The sequence below is a fragment of the Oncorhynchus mykiss genome, chromosome 16 (assembly GCF_057628025.1).
Source record: "Oncorhynchus mykiss isolate SJ-2025 chromosome 16, ASM5762802v1, whole genome shotgun sequence".
NCBI classification, from domain to species: Eukaryota; Metazoa; Chordata; class Actinopteri; order Salmoniformes; family Salmonidae; genus Oncorhynchus; species Oncorhynchus mykiss.
In genome coordinates, this window is record NC_143037.1 from 75,426,650 (window position 1) to 75,454,387 (window position 27,738).

A 27,738-nucleotide genomic window follows, 5' to 3' on the forward strand; every position below is an offset into this window, starting at 1 on the left:
CTATACAGTATAGTATAAAATGTCTACAGTATAGTATAAAATGTCTACAGTATAGTATAAAATGTCTATACAGTATAGTATAAAATGTCTACAGTATAGTATATCATGTCTATACAGTATAGTATATCATGTCTATACAGTATAGTATAAAATGTCTATACAGTATAGTATAAAATGTCTACAGTATAGTACACCATGTCTGTACAGTATAGTATAGTATAACATATATATATATATATATATATATATATATATATATATATATATATATATATATATATATATATATATATATATATATATATATATAAAACATATCATGTATATACAGTATAGTATAAAATGTCTACAGTATAGTATAATATAGTACACCATGTCTATACAGTATAGTATAACATGTCTACAGTATAGTATAATATAGTACACCATGTCTATACAGTATAGTATAACATGTCTACAGTATAGTATAATATAGTACACCATGTCTATACAGTATAGTATAACATGTCTACAGTATAGTATAATATAGTACACCATGTCTATACAGTATAGTATAACATGTCTACAGTATAGTATAATATAGTATACCATGTCTATACAGTATAGTATAACATGTCTACAGTATAGTATAATATAGTACACCATGTCTATACAGTATAGTATAACATGTCTACAGTATAGTATAATATAGTACACCATGTCTATACAGTATAGTATAACATGTCTACAGTATAGTATAATATAGTACACCATGTCTATACAGTATAGTATAACATGTCTACAGTATAGTATAATATAGTACACCATGTCTATACAGTATAGTATAACATGTCTACAGTATAGTATAATATAGTACACCATGTCTATACAGTATAGTATAACATGTCTACAGTATAGTATAATATAGTACACCATGTCTATACAGTATAGTATAACATGTCTACAGTATAGTATAATATAGTACACCATGTCTATACAGTATAGTATAACATGTCTACAGTATAGTATAATATAGTACACCATGTCTATACAGTATAGTATAACATATATATATAACATATCATGTCTATATAGTACAATATAACATGTCTGTATAGTATAACAGTATAGTATAACAGTATAGTATAGTATAACAAGGTTCAGTTTAACATGTCTGTATAGTATAACAGTATAGTATACCATGTCTATACAGTTTAGTATAGTATAACATATATAACATGTCTATACAGTACAATATAACATGTCTGTATAGTATAATAGTATAGTACAGTATAACATGTCTGTATGGTACAACAGTATAGTATAACATAAGGTACAGTATAACATGTCTCTATAGTATAACAGTATAGTACAACAGTATAGTATAACATAAGGTACAGTATAACATGTCTATAGTATAACAGTATAGTATAACAGTATAGTATAACACGTCTGTATAGTATAACAGTATTGTACAGTATAACATGTCTATAGTATAACAGTATAGTATAGTATAACATGTCTGTATAGTATAGCAGTATAGTATAACATGTCTGTATAGTATAGTATAACAGTATAGTATAACATGTCTGTATAGTATAACCGTATTGTACAGTATAACATGTCTATAGTATAACAGTATAGTATATCAGTACAGTATAACATGTCTATAGTATAACAGTATAGTATAACAGTATAGTATAACAGTATAGTATAACATGTCTGTATAGTATAACAGTATTGTACAGTATAACATGTCTATAGTATAACAGTATAATATAACAGTATAGTATAATATAACATAAGTTACAGTATAACATGTCTCTATAGTATAACAGTATAGTACAGTATAACATGTCTATAGTATAGCAGTATAGTATAACATAAGGTATAGTATAACATGTCTATATAGTATAACATGTATAACATGTCTACATGGTACAGTATATTATAGTATTGTTTCACACACACACGCAAACACCCAGCCTGCAGTACCCACCTCCGCAGCCGGTGATCCGTACTTGATCCCCAGGATGCCCATGCCTCTGACGATGGACAGAGCTGACTGCAGGATGTTACCAAAGATCGCCCCTCTGGATGACACCTTCTCCTCCTTATTAAAACCACCCAGGTGAAGGATTCTGTGAAGAAGAAGAAGAAGAAGAAGAAGAAGAACTATTGGGTTAGTATTGAGTTATTCCACTTTTTTTTAAGATTGTTTAACGTAGTCCTTGTTGTGCATAGAGTTGTATGGTTTGTTTAACTTTGTGACGTCTGTCACTCTGTGAAAGTGGAATTTCCATGTGGCTCAATTATCCAAACTGCCACCTAGTGGTGCTTCTGTGGCAGTGCAGCTCACCTCTCTGCTGCCCCATATTAACAGAGAGAACCCGAAAAAGCGTATTTCATTTGTAACTTAACTTACTTCATTTGTTTTACGATGGTGCTTTTCCCAGACTCCTCAGCACCTGAAAAAAAACAAAAAAATACACCATTTATTACAACAGTTAAATAAAGGTCAACAATGTCATTTTTAATTACAAAGCTGACAAGGTGAAAAACTGGCCGATGTGCCCTTGAGCAAGGCACTTAACCCTAATTTGCTCCAGGGGTGTTCTACTATGACTGACCCTGTAAAACAACACATTTCACTACACTATCCGGTGTACGTGACAATAAAATATCTAAATACTCCTGGACCTGGTGGCCAGCGAAACATAGGGTTATTCCCAAATGGCACCCTCTTCCCTATATAGTGCCCTAATTTTGACCAGAGCCCTATGGGACCGATTGAAAATAGAGCACTTTGACAGAACAGTCTGTGTGGAGATCACTGACATCTCCTTACTGGGACAAAGGTCTGGATGTCACTTAAAAACCTTTATTTTAAAACCTTCATTTTAAACGCTATTGTTTGACCAGTGCTTAATAGGATGCCATTTGAGAGGCAGCCTGGGTCTCTCAGAGACTTCAGGGTAAAAAAGACCTTGATGTCACCTAAAATATTTATTTTAAACCTTTTATTTTAAAACCTTTAAAACTAAAATACTATGGGTGCCTACCCCAACATGTAACCAGACCAGTGCAGTACGGCTCAGCTCGTTTTTTGAGCTCAGATGGACCCTTATTCCCTACATAGTGCACTACTTTAGACCAGAGTCCGATGGAACCCTCTTCCTAACATAGTGCACTACTTTAGACCAGAACCCTATGGAACCATCTTCCCTACATAGTGCACTACTTTAGACCAGAACCCTATGGAACCCTCTTCCCTACATAGTGCACTACTTTAGACCAGAACCCTATGGAACCCTCTTCCCTATATTGTGCACTACTTTAGACCAGAACCCTATGGAACCCTCTTCCCTACATAGTGCACAACTGCTTAAATAGGGTTCCGTTTGGGATGTAACCTGGTTCTCTCAGGCAGATTAGGACAAAGGCCTCGATGTCACTTATTTAAACCCCTTTATTTAAACACCATATTGAAAAGAAGACCTCGGCTTTATTGTGTTTTTAGCCTTGCTTACAGTTCATGTAATGCAGTGTCAACCTGCTACTTTCAAATGTCCCATAAGTTCAATCAATCAACACTATGGTACCGATCCCACCCTGTACCAAGCACGTGTGTTAGTACCTATTGCTCAGCACTTAGCCTGGTTCCAGTTCTGTTTGTGCTGTCTTGCCATGACTAAAGCGGCATGACAACGAACATAGATAGGAATAGGTTATGCAACACAAACAATCTGGTGCCCAGGCTCTCAGCTGAGCTTAAAGACTCTCTCTACAGGTCTCTCTGTTAACCATCATTCCTACATCCTGCTGCCTCTCTCCTCTCAGCTGAGCTTAAAGACTCTCTCTACAGGTCTCTCTGTTAACCATCACTCCTACATCCTGCTGCCTCTCTCCTCTCAGCTGAGCTTAAAGACTCTCTCTACAGGTCTCTCTGTTAACCATCATTCCTACATCCTGCTGCCTCTCTCCTCTCAGCTGAGCTTAAAGACTCTCTCTACAGGTCTCTCTGTTAACCATCACTCCTACATCCTGCTGCCTCTCTCCTCTCAGCTGAGCTTAAAGACTCTCTCTACAGGTCTCTCTGTTAACCATCACCTCTGCATCCTGCTGCCTCTCTCCTCTCAGCTGAGCTTAAAGACTCTCTCTACAGGTCTCTCTGTTAACCATCACTCCTACATCCTGCTGCCTCTCTCCTCTCAGCTGAGCTTAAAGACTCTCTCTACAGGTCTCTCTGTTAACCATCACTCCTACATCCTGCTGCCTCTCTCCTCTCAGCTGAGCTTAAAGACTCTCTCTACAGGTCTCTCTGTTAACCATCACTCCTACATCCTGCTGCCTCTCTCCTCTCAGCTGAGCTTAAAGACTCTCTCTACAGGTCTCTCTGTTAACCATCACCTCTGCATCCTGCTGCCTCTCTCCTCTCAGCTGAGCTTAAAGACTCTCTCTACAGGTCTCTCTGTTAACCATCACTCCTACATCCTGCTGCCTCTCTCCTCTCAGCTGAGCTTAAAGACTCTCTCTACAGGTCTCTCTGTTAACCATCACTCCTACATCCTGCTTCCTCTCTCCTCTCAGCTGAGCTTAAAGACTCTCTCTACAGGTCTCTCTGTTAACCATCACCTCTGCATCCTGCTGCCTCTCTCCTCTCAGCTGAGCTTAAAGACTCTCTCTACAGGTCTCTCTGTTAACCATCACTCCTACATCCTGCTGCCTCTCCTCTCAGCTGAGCTTAAAGACTCTCTCTACAGGTCTCTCTGTTAACCATCACTCCTACATCCTGCTGCCTCTCTCCTCTCAGCTGAGCTTAAAGAGTCTCTCTACAGGTCTCTCTGTTAACCATCACCTCTGCATCCTGCTGCCTCTCTCCTCTCAGCTGAGCTTAAAGACTCTCTCTACAGGTCTCTCTGTTAACCATCACTCCTACATCCTGCTGCCTCTCTCCTCTCAGCTGAGCTTAAAGACTCTCTCTACAGGTCTCTCTGTTAACCATCACCTCTGCATCCTGCTGCCTCTCTCCGGTTGCTCGACGTGGCCGGTTGTCTCATCATTACGCACACCTGTCACAGTCGTTACACGCACCTGCGCCTCATGACACTCACCTGGACTCCATCACCTCCCCTGTATCTGTCCGTCCGCTTTGTTCTCTCCTCGGGTGTTATTGACTCTGTACGCTTTCCATGTTTATTATTTTGTACTATATTTATTATAAAATGTGCAATTTCTGTACTTCCTGACTCCCAGTGTACACTTTTTTTTTTAGCTTTATTTAACTAGGCAAGTCAGTTAAGAACAAATTCTTATTTTCAATGACAGCCCCTGTTCGGGGGTTTGAACTTGCAACCTTCCGGTTACTAGTCCAACTCTCTAACCACTAGGCTACCCTGCCGCCCCACAATGTATCCCTTGTAAAAGAGGTATTCTGGCCTCAGTGGGACTTCCTGGACAAATAAAGGACAAATAAAGGTTCAATAAAAACAAAATACAAATTGGGCAATAGAAACCCAAGAGGGACCACCTTCTGAAGGAGATGGGTTCTCTATTTAGTCTACTCTAATTGGTTAAGTCCTGAACCACTCCTAGTCACAGATAGCACCCATTGGCTAAGTGCCCATCCACCTCCCTATTGAGTGTTGGGCTTCATGTCTCCTGTGTCTTAACACATCAAGCAGTATGTAACCTGGTCCTGTGTCTTAACACATCAAGCATTATGTAACCTGATCCTGTCTTAACACATTAAGCAGTATGTAACCTGATCCTGTCTTAACACATCAAGCATTATGTAACCTGGTCCTGTGTCTTAACACATCAAGCATTATGTAACCTGATCCTGTCTTAACACATCAAGCATTATGTAACCTGATCCTGTCTTAACACATTAAGCAGTATCTAACCTGGTCCTGTGTCTTAACACATCAAGCAGTATGTAACCTGGTCCTGTGTCTTAACACATCAAGCAGTATGTAACCTGGTCCTGTGTCTTAACACATCAAGCATTATGTAACCTGGTCCTGTCTTAACACATCAAGCATTATGTAACCTGCTCCTGTGTCTTAACACATCAAGCAGTATCTAACCTGGTCCTGTGTCTTAATACATCAAGCAGTATGTAACCTGGTCCTGTGTCTTAACACATCAAGCAGTATGTAACCTGGTCCTGTGTCTTAACACATCAAGCAGTATCTAACCTGGTCCTGTGTCTTAACACATCAAGCAGTATGTAACCTGGTCCTGTGTCTTAACACATCAAGCAGTATCTAACCTGGTCCTGTGTCTTAACACATCAAGCAGTATGCAACCTGGTCCTGTGTCTTAACACATCAAGCATTATGTAACCTGGTCCTGTGTCTTAACACATCAAGCATTATGTAACCTGATCCTGTCTTAACACATCAAGCAGTATGCAACCTGGTCCTGTGTCTTAACACAACAAGCATTATGTAACCTGGTCCTGTGTCTTAACACATCAAGCATTATGTAACCTGATCCTGTCTTAACACATCAAGCATTGTGTAACCTGGTCCTGTGTCTTAACACATCAAGCAGTATGTAACCTGGTCCTGTGTCTTAACACATCAAGCATTATGTAACCTGGTCCTGTGTCTTAACACATCAAGCAGTATGCAACCTGGTCCTGTGTCTTAACACATCAAGCAGTATGTAACCTGATCCTGTCTTAACACATTAAGCAGTATCTAACCTGGTCCTGTGTCTTAACACATCAAGCAGTATGCAACCTGGTCCTGTGTCTTAACACAACAAGCATTATGTAACCTGATCCTGTCTTAACACATCAAGCATTATGTAACCTGGTCCTGTGTCTTAACACATCAAGCAGTATCTAACCTGGTCCTGTGTCTTAATACATCAAGCAGTATGTAACCTGGTCCTGTGTCTTAACACATCAAGCATTATGTAACCTGGTCCTGTGTCTTAACACATCAAGCAGTATGTAACCTGGTCCTGTGTCTTAACACATCAAGCAGTATGCAACCTGGTCCTGTCTTAACACAACAAGCATTATGAAACCTGGTCCTGTGTCTTAACACATCAAGAATTATGTAACCTGATCCTGTCTTAACACATCAAGCAGTATGCAACCTGGTCCTGTGTCTTAACACAACAAGCATTATGTAACCTGGTCCTGTGTCTTAACACATCAAGCATTATGTAACCTGATCCTGTCTTAACACATCAAGCATTATGTAACCTGATCCTGTCTTAACACATCAAGCAGTATGTAACCTGGTCCTGTGTCTTAACACATCAAGCAGTATGCAACCTGGTCCTGTGTCTTAACACATCAAGCAGTATGCAACCTGGTCCTGTGTCTTAACACATCAAGCAGTATGTAACCTGATCCTGTCTTAACACATTAAGCAGTATCTAACCTGGTCCTGTGTCTTAACACATCAAGCAGTATGTAACCTGGTCCTGTGTCTTAACACATCAAGCAGTATGCAACCTGGTCCTGTGTCTTAACACAACAAGCATTATGTAACCTGATCCTGTCTTAACACATCAAGCATTATGTAACCTGGTCCTGTGTCTTAACACATCAAGCAGTATCTAACCTGGTCCTGTGTCTTAACACATCAAGCAGTATGTAACCTGGTCCTGTGTCTTAAAACATCAAGCAGTATCTAACCTGGTCCTGTGTCTTAACACATCAAGCAGTATGCAACCTGGTCCTGTGTCTTAACACATCAAGCATTATGTAACCTGGTCCTGTGTCTTAACACATCAAGCATTATGTAACCTGATCCTGTCTTAACACATCAAGCAGTATGCAACCTGGTCCTGTGTCTTAACACAACAAGCATTATGTAACCTGGTCCTGTGTCTTAACACATCAAGCATTATGTAACCTGATCCTGTCTTAACACATCAAGCATTATGTAACCTGGTCCTGTGTCTTAACACATCAAGCAGTATGTAACCTGGTCCTGTGTCTTAACACATCAAGCAGTATGTAACCTGGTCCTGTGTCTTAACACATCAAGCAGTATGCAACCTGGTCCTGTGTCTTAACACATCAAGCAGTATGCAACCTGGTCCTGTGTCTTAACACATCAAGCAGTATGTAACCTGGTCCTGTGTCTTAACACATCAAGCAGTATGTAACCTGGTCCTGTGTCTTAACACATCAAGCAGTATGCAACCTGGTCCTGTGTCTTAACACATCAAGCAGTATGCAACCTGGTCCTGTGTCTTAACACATCAAGCATTATGTAACCTGGTCCTGTGTCTTAACACATCAAGCAGTATGTAACCTGGTCCTGTGTCTTAACACATCAAGCAGTATGCAACCTGGTCCTGTCTTAACACAACAAGCATTATGAAACCTGGTCCTGTGTCTTAACACATCAAGCATTATGTAACCTGATCCTGTCTTAACACATCAAGCAGTATGCAACCTGGTCCTGTGTCTTAACACAACAAGCATTATGTAACCTGGTCCTGTGTCTTAACACATCAAGCATTATGTAACCTGATCCTGTCTTAACACATCAAGCATTATGTAACCTGGTCCTGTGTCTTAACACATCAAGCAGTATGTAACCTGGTCCTGTGTCTTAACACATCAAGCAGTATGTAACCTGGTCCTGTGTCTCAACACATCAAGCAGTATGCAACCTGGTCCTGTGTCTTAACACATCAAGCAGTATGTAACCTGGTCCTGTGTCTTAACACATCAAGCAGTATGTAACCTGGTCCTGTGTCTTAACACATCAAGCATTATGTAACCTGGTCCTGTGTCTTAACACATCAAGCAGTATGTAACCTGGTCCTGTGTCTCAACACATCAAGCAGTATCTAACCTGGTCCTGTGTCTTAACACATCAAGCAGTATGCAACCTGGTCCTGTGTCTTAACACATCAAGCATTATGTAACCTGGTCCTGTGTCTTAACACATCAAGCAGTATCTAACCTGGTCCTGTGTCTTAACACATCAAGCAGTATGCAACCTGGTCCTGTCTTAACACAACAAGCATTATGTAACCTGATCCTGTCTTAACACATCAAGCATTATGTAACCTGGTCCTGTGTCTTAACACATCAAGCAGTATCTAACCTGGTCCTGTGTCTTGACACATCAAGCAGTATGCAACCTGGTCCTGTCTTAACACAACAAGCATTATGAAACCTGGTCCTGTGTCTTAACACATCAAGCAGTATCTAACCTGGTCCTGTGTCTTAACACATCAAGCAGTATGCAACCTGGTCCTGTCTTAACACAACAAGCATTATGAAACCTGGTCCTGTGTCTTAACACATCAAGCAGTATGTAACCTGGTCCTGTGTCTTAACACATCAAGCATTATGTAACCTGGTCCTGTGTCTTAACACATCAAGCAGTATGTAACCTGGTCCTGTGTCTTAACACATCAAGCATTATGTAACCTGATCCTGTCTTAACACATCAAGCAGTATGTAACCTGGTCCTGTGTCTTAACACATCAAGCAGTATGCAACCTGGTCCTGTCTTAACACAACAAGCATTATGAAACCTGGTCCTGTGTCTTAACACATCAAGCAGTATCTAACCTGGTCCTGTGTCTTAACACATCAAGCAGTATGCAACCTGGTCCTGTCTTAACACAACAAGCATTATGAAACCTGGTCCTGTGTCTTAACACATCAAGCATTATGTAACCTGATCCTGTCTTAACACATCCAGCAGTATGTAACCTGGTCCTGTGTCTTAACACATCAAGCATTATGTATCCTGATCCTGTGTCTTAACACATCAAGCATTATGTAACCTGATCCTGTCTTAACACATCAAGCAGTATGTAACCTGATCCTGTCTCAACACATCAAGCATTATGTAACCTGATCCTGTCTTCACACATCAAGCATTATGTAACCTGGTCCTGTCTTAACACATCAAGCATTATGTAACCTGATCCTGTCTTAACACAACAAGCATTATGTAACCTGGAAACATTTCGTTTGGCCACTGTGGATGAAGAGATATCACTGCCCGTGCAATAAAACAACAATCAACCTGAGAAACGAGACCTTAAAACTTGTGTTCGCTTCCCATCCCCAATCTAATGTCTAGGCTTTACTGCATAGGGCTAACAAAAATGTATTGGGACAAATTCACTTATAGTGTATTAAAGTAGTAAAAAGTGTAGTATTTGCTCCCATATTCATAGCATGCAATGACTACGTCAAGCTTGTGACTATACACATTTTTGGTATGCATTTGCTCATTATTTTGGTTGTGTTTAAGATTAAGAGAGAGTTAGACCCTGTCATATACCCCCCAAAAATGCTAACCTACCCTTATTGAAATGGTGAGAGGTTAGCATGTTATTCTCATTCATTATTATTCATTATTCATTCGTTATTCACGGTTCATTCAGGATTATCCGTAATCATGGTAGCATCCACATTAATGTAGAAGTGTTCAGAAACATATTCTGTTCTTATTTATAATAAAAGTGGCTCCAAAATGACACAATACATTATTTACCATTTAATATCTATTGGGCTCAAAATAATCTGAAACACAACCAAAACAAACAGTAAATGCATCCAACAAGTTTGAAGAGTCACAAGCTTGATGTAGTCATTACGTGCTGTGGATATAGGACCAAATACATTAGCTTTTCACCACTTTCATACTCAAGTGAATTTGTCCCAATAGTTTTGCTCTCCTAAAATGGGGGGGGGACTATGTACATAAAGTGCTGTAATTTCTGAACGGTTCAGCTGATATGGATCTAAATACCCTCAAATTAAAGCTGACAGTCTGCACTTTAATGTCATTGTTTGATTTCAAGTAGAGAGTATAAAGACAAAATAAGACAAAGGCTTCACTGTTCCAATGATTAGAAAGGGCACTGTATATACTGACTGTTTCGGGATCTGATCTTTGACCTTGATTGAGACTTTAAGTGGCTACATGCCGAGAGGCTAAGAGAATTACCCCTTTTCACACTACTGAACCACAGCCCAGTCAAACCATGCTGATCTGAGAACCTAGTCAAACCCTGCTGATCTGAGAACCCATCTGAACCCTGCTGATCTGAGAACCCATCTGAACCCTGCTGATCTGAGAACCCATCTGAACCCTGCTGATCTGAGAACCCATCTGAACCCTGCTGATCTGAGAACCCATCTGAACCCTGCTGATCTGAGCACCCATCTGAACCCTGCTGATCTGAGAACCCATCTGAACCCTGCTGATCTGAGAACCCATCTGAACCCTGCTGATCTGAGCACCCATCTGAACCCTGCTGATCTGAGCACCCATCTGAACCCTGCTGATCTGAGAACCCATCTGAACCCTGCTGATCTGAGCACCCATCTGAACCCATACATCATAGGTGCTGGAAGAGGAACTAGGTGAAAAGAACACTGTAAGTCAGAGCCAGTACAGTTTGGATTGGGTCAGAATGATGTGGAATAAAGTACTTAAGTAGTACTTTAAATTATTTTTATTTAAGTTGTTTTTGGGGGTCTCTGTAATTCACTATTTATTTATTTTAAACTTTTACTTTTACTCCACTACATTCCTAAAGAAAATAATGTACTTTTTACTCCATACATTTTTCCTGACACACAAAAGTACTCGTTACATTTTGAATGCTTAGCAGGACAGAAAAATGGTCCAATTCACACACTTATCAAGAGAACCTGCCTGGTCATCTACTGCCTCTAATCTGGCGGACTCATTAAACACAAGTGCTTTGTTGTGTTGGAGTGTGCCCCTGTCTATCGTCAATTTAAAAAAACAAGAAAATCATGCCTTCTGGTTTGCTTAATATGAGGAATTTGAAATTATTAATACTTTTACTTTTAATAATTAAGTATATTTAGCAATTACATTTACTTTTGATACTTAAATATATTTTTAAAACCAAATAATTTTAGACTTTTACTCAAGTAGTATTTTACTGGGTGATTTTCACTTTTACTTGAGTCATTTTCTATTAAAAACTTCTTATGGCTGAGATCCCGTTAACGGGATCGATATGACAACAGCCAGTGAAAGTGCAGGGAGCCAAATTCAAACAACAGAAATCTCCTAATTTAAAATTCCTCAAACATACACATCAGTATCTTATACCATTTTAAAGGTAATCTAATTTCTGATTTCAAAAAGGCTTTACAGCGAAAGCACCACAAACGATTATGTTAGGTCAACACCAAGTCACAGAAAAACACAGCCATTTTTCCAAGCCAAAGACAGGAGTCATAAAAAGCAGAAATAGAGATAAAATGAATCACTAACCTTTGATGATCTTCATCAGATGACACTCATAGGACTTCATGTTACACAATGCATGTATGTTTTGTTCGGTAAAGTTAATATTTATATCAAAAAATCTCATCCGGTGATTTTGCAGAGAGCCACATCAATTTCCAGAAATACTCATAATAAACGTTGATCAAAGATACAAGTGTTAACATGGAATTTTAGATCCACTTCTCCTTAATGCAACCGCTGTGTCAGATTTCAAAAAAGCTTTATGAAAAAAGCAAACCATGCAATAATCTGAGTACGGCGCTCAGAGCCCAAACCAGCCAAAAAGATATCCGCGATATTGTGCAGTCAACAGAAGTCAGAAATAACATGATAAATATTCACTTACCTTTGATGATCTTCATCAGAATGCACTCCCAGGAATCCCAGTTCCACAAGAAATGTTTGTTTTGTTCGATAATGTCCATCATTTATGTCCAAATAGCTACTTTAGTTAGCACGTTTTGTAAACAAATCCAAAGTCACGAAGCGCGTTCACTAGGAGCAGACGAAATGTCAAAAAGTTCCGTTACAGTACGTAGAAATATGTCAAACGATGTATAGACTCAATCTTTAGGATGTTTTTAACATACATCTTCAATAATGTTCCAACCGGAGAATTCCTTTGTCTGTAGAAAAGCAATGCAATACGAGCTACCTCTCACGTGAACGAGCCTCACGAGCCTGTGGCACTCTGCCAGACCACTGACTCAAAGAGCCCTTATGAGCCCCTCCTTTTACAGTAGAAGACTGAAACAAGTTTCTAAAGACTATTGACATCTAGTGGAAGCATTAGGAAGTGCAACATGACCAATAACCCACTGTATCTTCAATAGGGAATGAGTTGAAAATCGACTAACCTCAGATTTCCCACTTCCTGGCTGGATTTCTTCTCAGGTTTTTGCCTGCCATATGAGTTCTGTTATACTCATATCATTCAAACAGTTTTAGAAACTTCAGAGTGTTTTCTATCAAAATATACTAACAATATGCATGTATTAGCAACTGGGACTGAGTAGCAGGCATTACTCTGGGCACCTCTGGGCACCTTATTCATCCAAGCTACTCAATACTGCCCCCAGCCATAATTAAGGTATCTTTACTTTTACTCAAGTATGGCAATTGGGTACATTTTCCACCACTGTGTGAAAGTACAGTTTGGATTGGGTCAGCATGATAGTGTGAAAGGTTAAATGCTGTCTGACGAGAGGATGGGTACACCAATCTGGACTGGATTCTGAGACTGGACTAAACCAGTTAGAGTAATAGGCTTGACCTCTCATCAGCAAGGGAACATGATTGACTTGGACCTAAAGTAGTGATTCTTTCAGCACCTCACTGTGTCCTGACTTTCACCTGGACTACTCTTCTGGGAAGGAGCAATGTACCTCAGGGAGAAATGTACTTCAATGTACCTCAGGGAGAAATGTACTTCAATGTACCTCAGGGAAAAATGTACTTCAATGTACCTCAGTAGCCTCGGTTTTTCTAATGACTGCCTTGCCTGGTTCACCAACTACTTTGCAGACAGAGTTCAGTGTGTCAAATCGGAGGGCATGTTGTCCGGTCCTCTGGCAGTCTCTATGGGGGTGCCACAGGGTTCAATTCTCGGGCCGACTCTTTTCTCTGTATACATCAATGATGTTGCTCTTGCTGCGGGCGATTCCCTGATTCACCTCTACGCAGACGACACCATTCTGTATACTTCTGGCCCTTCCTTGGACACTGTGCTATCTAACCTCCAAACGAGCTTCAATGCCATACAACACTCCTTCCGTGGCCTCCAACTGCTCTTAAACGCTAGTAAAACCAAATGCATGCTTTTCAACCGTTCGCTGCCTGCACCCGCACGCCCGAATAGCATCACCACCCTGGATGGTTCCGACCTAGAATATGTGGACATCTATAAGTACCCAGGTGTCTGGCTAGACTGTAAACTCTCCTTCCAGACTCATCAAACATCTCCAATCTAAAATCAAATCTAGAGTCGGCTTTCTATTCCGCAACAAAGCCTCCTCCACTCACGCCGCCAAACTTACCCTAGTAAAATTGACTATCCTACCGATCCTCGACTTCGGCAATGTCATCTACAAAATAGCTTCCAATACTCTACTCAGCAAACTGGATGCAGTTTATCACAGTGCCATCCGTTTTGTTACTAAAGCACCTTATACCACCCACCACTGCGACCTGTATGCTCTAGTCGGCTGGCCCTCGCTACATATTCGTCGCCAGACGCACTGGCTCCAGGTCATCTACAAGTCCATGCTAGGTAAAGCTCCGCCTTATCTCAGTTCACTCTTCTCGATGGCAACACCCACCCGTAGCACGCGCTCCAGCAGGTGTATCTCACTGATCATCCCTAAAGCCAACACCTCATTTGGCCGCCTTTCCTTCCAGTTCTCTGCTGCCTGTGACTGGAACGAATTGCAAAAATCGCTGAAGTTGGAGACTTTTATCTCCCTCACCAACTTTAAACATCTGCTATCTGAGCAGCTAACCGATCGCTGCAGCTGTACATAGTCTATCAGTAAATAGCCAACCCAATTTACCTACCTCATCCCCATACTGTTTTTAATGATTTACTTTTCTGCTCTTTTGCACACCATTATATCTTCCTGCACATGACCATCTGATAATTTATCACTCCAGTGTTAATCTGCTAAATTGTAATTATTCGCCTACCTCCTCATGCCTTTTGCACACAATGTATATAGACTCTCCTTTTTTTCTTTTTTTATTCTGTGTTATTGATTTGTTTATTGTTTACTCCATGTGTAACTCTGTGTTGTCTGTTCACACTGCTATGCTTTATCTTGGCCAGGCCACAGTTGTAAATGAGAACTTGTTCTCAACTAGCCTACCTGGTTAAATAAAGGTGTTCTCAACTAGCCTACCTGGTTAAATAAAGGTGTTCTCAACTAGCCTACCTGGTGAAATAAAATAAAATAGAAATGTACTTCAATGTACCTCAGGGAGAAATGTACTTCAATGTACCTCAGGGAAAAATGTACTTCAATGTGCCTCAGGGAGAAATTTACTTCAATGTACCTCAGGGAGAAATTTACTTCAATGTACCTCAGGGAGAAATTTACTTCAATGTACCTTAGGGAAAAATGTACTTCAATGTACCTCAGGGAGAAATGTACTTCAATGTACCTCAGGGAGAAATGTACCTCAATGTACCTTAAAGCTCTTAGTCTGAACTTTAACAATGTTCCTTATTTTCTAGGTTCAGTCACATATATCTTAAAACATTCTATGAGAAAGAACATTATGCCTTGATCTGTGTTTGTTTGCTCTTAACTGTCAACGTTCAGACAAAGTGTTGCTCTTAACCAGGGCTGCCCAACCTACAGTCCCGTGGGACTGAAACCCCCACAAGACTGTAGATCTCCAGGAAGAGGAATTGGACTGAAAACCTACAGGACAGTAGATTTCCAGGAAGATGGTTTGGCAGCCCTGCTCTTAACTGTCAATGTTCAGACGAAGTGAATAATCAATTCACAGACAAAAACAGGACTTCATTGTCTGTGTTTGATTGAAATGTGACCATAGAGAAAGCATCATATCATTTCATGGACTATATTCAACAGCAGAAACATTAAATGTGCAAATTACAGATGTTTTTCAAACAGTTGACATCTGGTAATCTCAATTTAATTTTTAAATAGTTTTAGTGCTATCGGGAGGCCAAATGTGTTGTGTTAAATGTTGCACAACAAATACCCTGTTTATTGTTCCATGGTATTTAGTTGAAATATATCCTTTCAGTTTCTATATGAACAGGGAAAAAATATCATGGGGGATCCTAACCTCTTAGCCATTAGACCAAAAGGACCACCTTCTGGCTTCTAAGTCTCAGACAGGGTTAACTCTTCACAATAACGTGATGATTTTCAAATCACCTCCGATACATTCACACCAATGGGTTCAGTACACTTACCCAGCATCAGCACTTTAACTGCCTTAGACTCTGCCAGCTGCTTCTTCAGCTCCTTGGAGTCTATCCCCTCCTCTCCCTCCATCTCCAGATCCTCCGGCTGGTCCATCGACATCTTGGCGGTTAGTTGTCCGGAGTTCCTAACTACACAGAAACAGCCTTTCAGTCACTAAACGATGTGTGATCGCCCAGATAAAGGGACAATCAGTTAGATCGTTAAGTAGTTGTTTGGCTAGGTAGGCTACTGTTCAAAGGTTGAGTCAAGAGTGTCGCTCCTCTGCAGGTTCAGGTGCTAAATGTCACTCGGGTAGTCTCTGTGGTTTAAAGCTCATGTCATAGAACATGGAACCAGAAGCCAAATCCTATTAACACAGCTAATCAGGTCTGGACTGAAGAGACCAAAACACGACCAATTTGGCTCCTCTACGGTTGGTTAGGGATTTGATATGGAGAGATGCATTGACTGTTCCCTTTTTCTGTAACTTTGACACCAGGAGAATGACCTTTCAAAGGTTTTGTACTGTATATGATTTATTAAGGAGCATTGGTACCTCCATTAGAGGACTTTAAAATGAAATGTATATATAGGTACAGTATATAGCCATTGATTCTTCAAGACTATAACTCGATGCCTTATGAGCTTGTTGTTTTACTCCAATGTTTGTCAACACAGTACATGTAAACAAATACTGTTTCATACTATAATGTTGATATCATGGATGGTCAGTCCTTGTGTCATATCTCTGTCTAGCAGAGAGTGGTTACATTTCTCCAGCCCCGTCCCTCAGCTGTTTAACAGGTTTGTTATTGTTTGAACTGCAGATTGCCCTTTTAAGAGCTCTTGTACACGATTAAAAAGTGCAGGTTCCTGTTACTGTAATGCTTCCAGTACTATATAAACCATTCTGTAAAGGACAATGGGAAATTAACGTTACCGAGCTAGCACAGTACAGTTCAGGTCGGCACCATCGTGTGAGAAGGTTATGGGTGTGTGCAGGCTTTTGATCCAGCACTGCTTTAGCCTACCTCATCACACCCTTAGACCAGGGTTAACCTACCTCATCACCCCCTTAGACCAGGGTTAACCTACCTCATCACCCCCTTAGACCAGGGTTAACCTACCTCATCACACCCTTAGACCAGGGTTAACCTACCTCATCACCCCTTAGACCAGTGTTAACCTACCTCATCACTCCCTTAGACCAGGGTTAACCTACCTCATCACCCCCTTAGACCAGGGTTAAACTACCTCATCACCCCCTTAGATCAGGGTTAACCTACCTCATCACCCCCTTAGACCAAGGTTAACCTACCTCATCACCCCCTTAGACCAGGGTTAACCTACCTCATCACAACCTTAGATCAGGTTTAACCTACCTCATCACAACCTTAGATCAGGGTTAACCTACCTCATCAGGACCTTAGATCAGGGTTAACCTACCTCATCAGGACCTTAGACCAGGGTTAACCTACCTCATCACAACCTTAGATCTGGGTTAACCTACCTCATCACAACCTTAGACCAGGGTTAACCTACCTCATCACAACCTTAGACCAGTGTTAACCTACCTCATCACAACCTTAGACCAGGGTTAACTACCTCATCAGGACCTTAGACCAGGGTTAACCTACCTCATCAGGACCTTAGACCAGGGTTAACCTACCTCATCACGAGAGTGGGATTCTGACTCACCTCCGCTACACCTTAGACCAGGGTTAAGCTCCCACCCATGACAAAGGCAACTACAGGAGTGTTGGTGAACCCTGGCAGAACCCTGGTAGAACCTTGGTCAAACCCTGGCAGAACACTGACGCAGTTCAAGAACCCTGGTAACCTCTCTGGAAGAACACTTTTATCCCCAAAAAGAAAGAAGGGAACCCCGATCTAAGGCTTGCATCTCTCCATCTGGACTCAAGTGCTTTCCTGAGATAGTCAGCATCAGATGGACGTCACTGAATCTCCCCTAACAGAAACGCTAAGTGACAGCTAGCTAATTTACTCCAGATCCAAATCCCCAAAGGCTTCCATTGACAGCTAATCATGGCCTCATCATCTAGCCAATCCAATGAATGTCTCTAAGGCGTGGATGGCTGGACTAGGCCAACCACACACATAGGCGCACGAGTAGACATTCACACACGCAAGTGCACATGGACACGCACTTGCATGCATACGCGCAGATACACACACACACACACATATATATATATATATATACGCACGAGCACAGACACACACACCACCCCCACCATCATCACTGCTGATCTGTTGAGGAGATTACCCCTACAGAGCCCCTGATCCACCCAGGGAGGGACAGGCTTAAAATGCTTAAACCGGGCAGATGGCCCCTTGCCGTCTGTGTGGGTGGACTCTGGGCAAATAGAGGAGCAACTGGGTCACCCTGCTCAGCCATGGAACGGCCCCAAAGCTTTGCATGTCATGAGTTTAATACCAAGCGGGTGGCCCTGTCCCAGACTCCCAGAGTCAATCCCCAGCGTATTGTACTCTTTTGGGTCCAATTGATTGCCATGTGTGACTAACTGGTCTCTGAACCCGGGTCATCTGTGCACCACAACACTGCGAGGTTCCCCGGCGAGTTAGAGTCTAGGCGTTACTCACTACGACAGCATGGTTGACCACATCACCATGGTTACACATGCTCAATTATTTTTATCTTGTTTTTTTTATATATTTCAGATAGATAGTAGCTTCTATCAATGTAATTGTCTGCATCATTTCGAATCGCCCATATATGTGTTTTATAAATGTACAGTACCAGTCAAAAGTTTGGACACACCTACTCATTCAAGGGTTTTTCTTTCTTTTTTACTATTTTCTACATTGTAGAAAAACAGTGAAGACATCAACACTATGAAATAACACATATGGAATCGTGTAGTAACCAAAAAAGTGTTAAACAAATGAAAATATATTTTAAATTTGAGATTCTACAAAGTAGCCACCCTTTGCCTTGATGACAGCTTGGCACACTCTTGGCATTCTCTCAACCAGCTTCATGAGGTAGTCACCTGGAATGCATTTCAATTAACAGGTGTGCCTTGTTAAAAGTTCATTTGTGGAATTTCTTTCCATCTTGATGTTTGAGCGAATCAGTTGTGTTGTGACAAGGTAGGGGTGGTATACAGAAGATAGCCCTATTTGGTAAAAGACCAAGTCCATATTATGGCAAGAACAGCTAAAATAAGCAAAGAGAAATGACAGTTCATCATTACTTTAAGACAGGTCAGTCAATCCGGAAAATGTCAAGAACTTTTCAAGTTCCTTCAAGTGCAGTCGCAAAAACCATCAAACGCTATGATGAAACTGGCTCTCATGAGGACCTCCACAGGAAAGAAAGACCCAGAGTTACCTCTGCTGCAGAGGATAAGTTCATTAGAGTTAACTGCACCTCAGATTGCAGCCCAAATAAATGCTTCACAGAGTTCAAGTAACAGACACATCACAACATCAACTATTCAGAGAAGACTGCGTGAATCAGGCCTTTATGGTTGAATTGCTGCAAAAAAAAACACTACTAAAGGACACCAATATGAAGAAGAGACTTGCATGGGACAAGAAACATGAGCAATGGACATTAGACTGGTGGAAATCTGTCCTTTGATCTGATGAGTCCAAATTTTAGATTTTTGGTTCCAACCGCCATGTCTTTGTGAGATGCAGAGTAGGTGAACGGATGATCTCTGCATGTATGGTTCCCACCGTGAAGCATGGAGGAGTAGGTGTGGGGGTGCTTTGCTGGTAACACTGTCTGTGATTTATTTAAAATTCAAGGCACACTTAACCAGTAAGGCTACCACAGCATTCTGCAGCGATGTGCCATTCTTTCTGGCTTGCGCTTAATGGGACTATCATTTTGTTTTTCGACAGGACAATGACCCAAAACACACCTCCAGGCTATGCAAGGGCTATTTGACCAAGGAGAGTGATCGAGTGCTGCCTCAGATGACCTGGCCTCCACAATCACCAGCCCTCAACCCAATTGAGATGTTTTGTGATAACCCGGACATGCAAAGTGAAGGAAAAGCAGCAAACAAGTGCTCAGCATATGTGGGAACTCCTTCAAGACTTTCTGGAAAAGCTTTCCTCATGAAGCTGGTTGAAAGAATGCCAAGAGTGTGCAAAGATGTCATCCAGGCAAAGGCTGGCTACTTTGAAAAATCTAAAATATATTTTGATTTGTTTAACACTTTTTTGGTTACTACGTGATGAGTTATTTCATAGTTTGATGTCTTCACTATTATTTGACAATGTAGAAATAATAAAAAATAAAATAAAAACCTTGAATTAGTAGGTGTCCAAACTTTTGACTGGTACTATATATTATATTATAAGAAAAAGTATGTGAACCCTTTGGAATTACCTGGATTTCTGTATAAATTGGTCATCATATTTGATTAGATCTCCATCTAAGTCACAACAATAGACAGACACAGTCTGCTTAAACTAATAACACACAAACAATTTTACGTTTGCATACTTTAAACATTCACAGTGTAGGTTGGAAAAGGTATGTGAACCCCTAGGCTAATGACTTCTCCAAAAGCTAATTTGAGTCAGGAGTCAGCTAACCTGGATTCCAATCAATGAGACGAGATTGGAGATGTTGGTTAGAGCTGCCGTGCCCTATAAAAAACACTCACAAAATTTGAGTTTGCTATTCACAAGAAGCATTGCCTGATGGGAACCATGCCTCGAACAAAAGAGATCTCAGAAGACATAAGATTAAGAATTGTTGACTTGCATAAAGCTGGAAAGGGTTACAAAAGTATCTCTAAAAGCCTTGATGTTCATCAGTCCACGGTAAGACACACTGTCTATAAATGGAGAAAGTTCAGCACTGTTGCTACTCTCCCTAGGAGTGGCCGTCCTACAAAGATGACTGCAAGAGCACAGCACAGAATGCTCATTGAGATCAGTGAGTGTCAGCTAAATACTTACAGAAATCTCTGGAACATGCTAACATCTCTGTTCAATAGTCTACGATACGTAAAACACTAACCAAGAATGGTGTCATGTGAGGATACCACGGAAGAAGCCACTGCTGTCAAAAAAAAACATTGCTGAACGTCTGAAGTTTGCAAAGGTGCACCTGGATGTTCCACAGCGCTACTGGCAAAATATTCTGTGGACAGATGAAACTACAGTTGAGTTGTTTGGAAGGAACCCACAACAGCAACAGTATGTGCGGAGAAAAAAGGCACAGCACAGCACACCAACATCAAAACCTCATCCCAACTGTAAAGTATGGTGGAGGGAGCATCATGGTTTGGGGCTGCCTCAGGGCCTGGACAGCTTGCTATTATCGACGGAAAAATGAATTCCCAAGTTAATCAAGACATTTTGCGGGAGAACGTTAGGCTATCTGTCTGCCAATTGAAGCTCAACAGAAGTTGGGTGATGCAACAGGACAACGACTCAAAACACGGACGACAAAATGGTTTCACACAAAGAAAATACGCCTTCTGGATCGCCAGAGTCCTAACCTCAACCCGATTGAGATGCAGAGTCCTGACCTCAACCCGATTGAGATGCAGAGTCCTAACCTCAACCCGATTGAGATGGAGTGTCCTAACCTCAACCCGATTGAGATGCTGTGGCATGACCTCAACCCGATTGAGATGCAGTGTCCTAACCTCAACCCGATTGAGATGCAGTGTCCTAACCTCAACCCGATTGAGATGCTGAGTCCTAACCTCAACCCGATTGAGATGCAGTGTCCTAACCTCAACCCGATTGAGATGCTGAGTCCTAACCTCAACCCGATTGAGATGCTGTGGCATGACCTCAACCCGATTGAGATGCTGAGTCCTAACCTCAACCCGATTGAGATGCAGTGTCCTAACCTCAACCCGATTGAGATGCAGTGGCATGACCTCAACCCGATTGAGATGCTGTGGCATGACCTCAACCCGATTGAGATGCTGTGGCATGACCTCAACCCGATTGAGATGCAGTGGCATGACCTCAACCCGATTGAGATGCTGTGGCATGACCTCAACCCGATTGAGATGCTGTGGCATGACCTCAACCCGATTGAGATGCAGAGTCCTAACCTCAACCCGATTGAGATGCTGTGGCATGACCTCAACCCGATTGAGATGCTGTGGCATGACCTCAACCCGATTGAGATGCTGTGGCATGACCTCAACCCGATTGAGATGCAGTGTCCTGACCTCAACCCGATTGAGATGCTGTGGCATGACCTCAACCCGATTGAGATGCTGTGGCATGACCTCAACCCGATTGAGATGCTGTGGCATGACCTCAACCCGATTGAGATGCTGTGGCATGACCTCAACCCGATTGAGATGCAGTGTCCTGACCTCAACCCGATTGAGATGCAGTGTCCTAACCTCAACCCGATTGAGATTCTGTGGCATGACCTCAACCCGATTGAGATGCTGTGGCATGACCTCAACCCGATTGAGATGCAGTGTCCTAACCTCAACCCGATTGAGATGCTGTGGCATGACCTCAACCCGATTGAGATGCTGTGGCATGACCTCAACCCGATTGAGATGCTGTGGCATGACCTCAACCCGATTGAGATGCTGTGGCATGACCTCAACCCGATTGAGATGCTGTGGCATGACCTCAACCCGATTGAGATGCTGTGGCATGACCTCAACCCGATTGAGATGCAGTGTCCTAACCTCAACCCGATTGAGATGCAGTGTCCTAACCTCAACCCGATTGAGATGCTGTGGCATGACCTCAACCCGATTGAGATGCTGTGGCATGACCTCAACCCGATTGAGATGCTGTGGCATGACCTCAACCCGATTGAGATGCAGTGTCCTAACCTCAACCCGATTGAGATGCTGTGGCATGACCTCAACCCGATTGAGATGCTGTGGCATGACCTCAACCCGATTGAGATGCTGTGGCATGACCTCAACCCGATTGAGATGCAGTGTCCTAACCTCAACCCGATTGAGATGCAGTGTCCTAACCTCAACCCGATTGAGATGCTGTGGCATGACCTCAACCCGATTGAGATGCTGTGGCATGACCTCAACCCGATTGAGATGCTGTGGCATGACCTCAACCCGATTGAGATGCAGTGTCCTAACCTCAACCCGATTGAGATGCAGTGTCCTAACCCTAACCCGATTGAGATGCAGTGTCCTAACCTCAACCCGATTGAGATGCTGTGGCATGACCTCAACCCGATTGAGATGCAGTGTCCTAACCTCAACCCGATTGAGATGCTGTGGCATGACCTCAACCCGATTGAGATGCTGTGGCATGACCTCAACCCGATTGAGATGCTGTGGCATGACCTCAACCCGATTGAGATGCTGTGGCATGACCTCAACCCGATTGAGATGCTGTGGCATGACCTCAACCCGATTGAGATGCTGTGGCATGACCTCAACCCGATTGAGATGCTGTGGCATGACCTCAACCCGATTGAGATGCTGTGGCATGACCTCAACCCGATTGAGATGCTGTGGCATGACCTCAACCCGATTGAGATGCTGTGGCATGACCTCAACCCGATTGAGATGCTGTGGCATGACCTCAACCCGATTGAGATGCTGTGGCATGACCTCAACCCGAATGAGATGCTGTGGCATGACCTCAACCCGATTGAGATGCAGTGTCCTAACCTCAACCCGATTGAGATGCTGTGGCATGACCTCAACCCGATTGAGATGCTGTGGCATGACCTCAACCCGATTGAGATGCAGTGTCCTAACCTCAACCCGATTGAGATGCTGTGGCATGACCTCAAGAGAGCGGTTCACACCAGACATCCCAAGAATATTGCTGAACTGAAACAGATTTGTAATGAGGAATGGTCCTAAATTCCTCCTGACCGTTGTGCAGGTCTGATCCGCGACAACAGAACACGTTTGGTTGAGGTTATTGCTACCGAAGTAGGGTCAACCAATTACTAAAATCCAAGGGTTCACATACTTTTCCCACCCTGCACTGTGAATGTTTACATGGTGTGTTCAATAAAGACATGAAAACGTAGAATTGTTTGTGTGTTATTAGTTTAAGCAGACTTTGTTTGTCTATTGTTGTGACCTAGATGAAGATCGGATCAAATGTTATGACCAATTTATGCAGAAATCCAGGTATTTCCAAAGGGTTCAAATACTTTTTCATGCTAACTGTATTTAACTTCTTTTATTATTTTCCCCTAACCCTACCACCCCTCCCCTAATTGGAGTAAACTAATGGACAACAACACTTGGGCTCCCACTTCCAGCTTAATACATACTACATGCATTTCACAGACAGTATATTTTACATTTAGTTATCTTTTGTTTGTTATAGTCCCATCCTTCAGCTCCCCTCAACCCCTCCCATCTATCTCTGAACACCATCCAGTCCCATCCTTCAGCTCCCCTCAACCCTCCCATCTATCTCTGAACACCATCCAGTCCCATCCTTCAACTCCCCTCAACCCTCCCATCTATCTCTGAACACCATCCAGTCCCATCCTTCAGCTCCCCTCAACCCCTCCCATCTATATCTGATCACCACCCAGTCCCATCCTTCAGCTACCCTAAACCCCTCCCATCTATCTCTGACCACCATCCAGTCCCATCCTTCAGCTCCCCTCAACCCCTCCCATCTATCTCTGAACTCCATCCAGTCCCATCCTTCAGCTCCCCTCAACCCCTCCCATCTATCTCTGAACACCATCCAGTCCCATCCTTCAGCTCCATTCAACCCCTCCCATCTATCTCTCAACACCATCCAGTCCCATCCTTCAGCTACCCTAAACCCCTCCCATCTATCTCTGACCACCACCCAGTCCCATCCTTCAGCTCCCCTCAGCCCCTCCCATCTATCTCTGATCACCATCCAGTCCCATCCTTCAGCTCCATTCAACCCCTCCCATCTATCTCTGAACACCATCCAGTCCCATCCTTCAGCTCCATTCAACCCCTCCCATCTATCTCTGAACCCCATCCATATTAGATTTCTATTTGCCATTCCACTGTGCTGGGATGTTTCACAAAAGTTCTAAACATTTCTATTCTCATAGTTTCTACAGATTGTAAATTAAAGATACACGTTTTTTTTGTTGCTAAGAGTATTACTATATTATTGATCGATTTAACTATGAATTTTCAGCCAGCAGTGCTATTTGCAGAGTTAATTATTCAGCCATTCCTGAACTTGCAACCAAAAACAAGCTACATATGGACAGTACCAAAACAAATGATCTAATGATTCTGTCTCTTCGCAGCAAAAATCTCCATTCTTAGATCATGTCGTGTTTGTGTTCATTGATTAGCCATGGAACTTGAACACTAACAGAATTCCTATACTATGGATATAAGACGGTTTTCTATCCCACTGTATTCTACTGGCTCTACCTGAAGCCTGCATGGGAAACAGGGAAAAAACCTGCCAACTGCCCAAAAGCTTTGCATGTCAACCAGTTTAACTTCAATAACAAACGTGTAGCTCTGTCTCAGACTGAGATAAAGGAATGCGAGTCCCTCACACGGAATATTGCTGTGCCACAGGCTTTCATTCACCCAAATACATGTAAATAGATTCCCCGGCAGGGCCAATCCTATTGTCTCCTGCACGTTTTTTTTGGGGTCCCGTTAGTTCACGCAACTATTTGCAGAGCCAGTACCATGTGTGACTGACTGGTATTTGAACCCAACCTGGTCTGCTTAGTCACTGGCTGCTACCTCAAACCAATTTGTTAATTTGTTAACCAATTATAGGTTATTGTTGTAAGACACGTGTATGTCAGGGGTTTATTACCTATACTTGAAGAATAGGGCTTTTGAGGTAGGCCATAGACCAGCTCAGGCAAATACGCATGATAAAAACAAATTGGGCTAATATAATTTCTCTAGGAAAATAAATGTCCCAGCGTATTAGAAATTCCCGGGCCCATTTCTGGTCTCAGTCCCTCCCTGGTAGAACTGTCTGTCTCTTTTTTTTTGTCTCTGTCTCTCGTCTCTCTCTCCTCTCCCTCTCTCCATACCTCTATACCTACCAATCCATATAGGGCCATAGTGTTAATTGAAAGGGATCAGGGATACATTACCTTCATTCACTTTGAATTGACACTATGAAAGCGTGGTGAGGAATAGTGTGGTGGTTTGAGATTCAACAGATGGTATTTAGTAACCAGAGGAGGCTTCTGTAGATCAGTATTATCCTTTATTTATACCTGTAGTCAATGAGCTTAGCCATAGAGTTGGATAGAGGGAGCTCATTTAGAAATCGAGAAAATTAACCATTTAGGAAGAATTGTTCACTTCTCCCATTGACTTGCCAAACCCCAGTCTATCTCTTTTGGTATTGGCCTGCTAGCCAAATAACATTTTATTGGTCGCATACATTTTTAGCAGATGTTATTGCGGATGTACTGAAATGTTTCCTTATATTAAAATGGTGGAATCCCTCAATGGGGGGCCAGATACAGGGTTTATCTAGTTTGTATCTATGGTATTAGCCTGCTAGCATGTAGGGCCAGTTACAGAGTTTATATAGTCTGTCTCTATGGTATTAGCCTGCTAGCATGTAGGGCCAGTTACAGGGTTTATCTAGTCCCTCTATGGTATTAGCCTGCTAGCATGTAGGCCCAGTTACAGGGTTTATCTAGTCCCTCTATGGTATTAATTAGCCTGATAGCATGTAGGGCCAGTTACAGGGTTTATCTAGTCTGTCTCTATGGTATTAGCCTGCTAGCATGTAGGCCCAGTTACAGGGTTTATCTAGTCCCTCTATGGTATTAATTAGCCTGCTAGCATGTAGGGCCAGTTACAGGGTTTATCTAGTCCCTCTATGGTATTAATTAGCCTGCTAGCATGCAGGGCCAGTTAGATGGTTTACTCCAGGCCCTAGCCAATATAGCTATACCATATATAAGTGGTTTAGCCTGTAAGAGAGCTTATATAGGGATACTCACAGTGATGACGTAGAATAAGCCACTACTCACAGTAATCCCTAAAATACTAAAGCAACTACGCACGCAAACTTACAAATGATTTTGAATAGCATACTTATCGTTAAGTTTGTACTTCCTCTTGGGTTGGTTTTAAGAAGCGGACAGTGAAATGAATTCTACTTTTGAAGACAACCGGAAGACAGTCTCAGAGACGCATTCCATTTGAGGACATGGAAATCAAATAACGCACATTAAAAATACGCACATTAAAAACTATCCAATCACCATAGTGATTTGACACAACTGTTGATACAATGTTTAAAAAGTAGATAAAACAACAAAAAAAAACTTAAAACAAAAATGGGAATACACTATTTACATAATATTCAGAACCAATTTCAGTGTTGCTGTTTGGAATTAAAATATAAAAATATAATAGAATTGAAATAGAATTGACACATAAACACCACTTTATGGATACATTGAAGATGTAATTGAACCGTATACAAAATGTAGCTACAGGAAATGGTGGAAAGTGGTGGTGGAATGGTGGAAAGGTAAGTGATACAAATATTTTACCACACTTTGACAGGGCCATGTATTATGTATTATCTACTGTATAGTACCACAGTCTCTCCTG

The 27,738-nt window shown here is 41.9% G+C and overlaps 1 protein-coding gene across 4 annotated transcripts in view; it reads right to left on the reverse strand.

Moving 5' to 3' along the window:
* Window positions 1-27,305, reverse strand: part of LOC110491158 (guanine nucleotide-binding protein G(t) subunit alpha-2) — a 38,462-nt gene extending 11,157 nt beyond the window's left edge. The window contains exons 1-4 of one of the 4 annotated variants that reach the window (XM_090203943.1): window positions 27,214-27,305; window positions 16,201-16,341; window positions 2,405-2,447; window positions 1,979-2,120 (exon numbers count right to left, since the gene is read on the reverse strand). In XM_090203943.1, coding sequence (XP_090060069.1) covers window positions 1,979-2,120; window positions 2,405-2,447; window positions 16,201-16,312 — 297 coding nt within the window. In that variant the 5' untranslated portion in view covers window positions 16,313-16,341; window positions 27,214-27,305. Of the gene's footprint in view, window positions 1-1,978; window positions 2,121-2,404; window positions 2,448-16,200; window positions 16,633-17,890; window positions 18,139-27,213 lie in introns of those variants that run through there. The other 3 variants (XM_090203942.1, XM_090203941.1, XM_090203944.1) reach the window with 3 other exon arrangements.
* Between the last annotated feature and the right edge of the window lie 433 nt (window positions 27,306-27,738).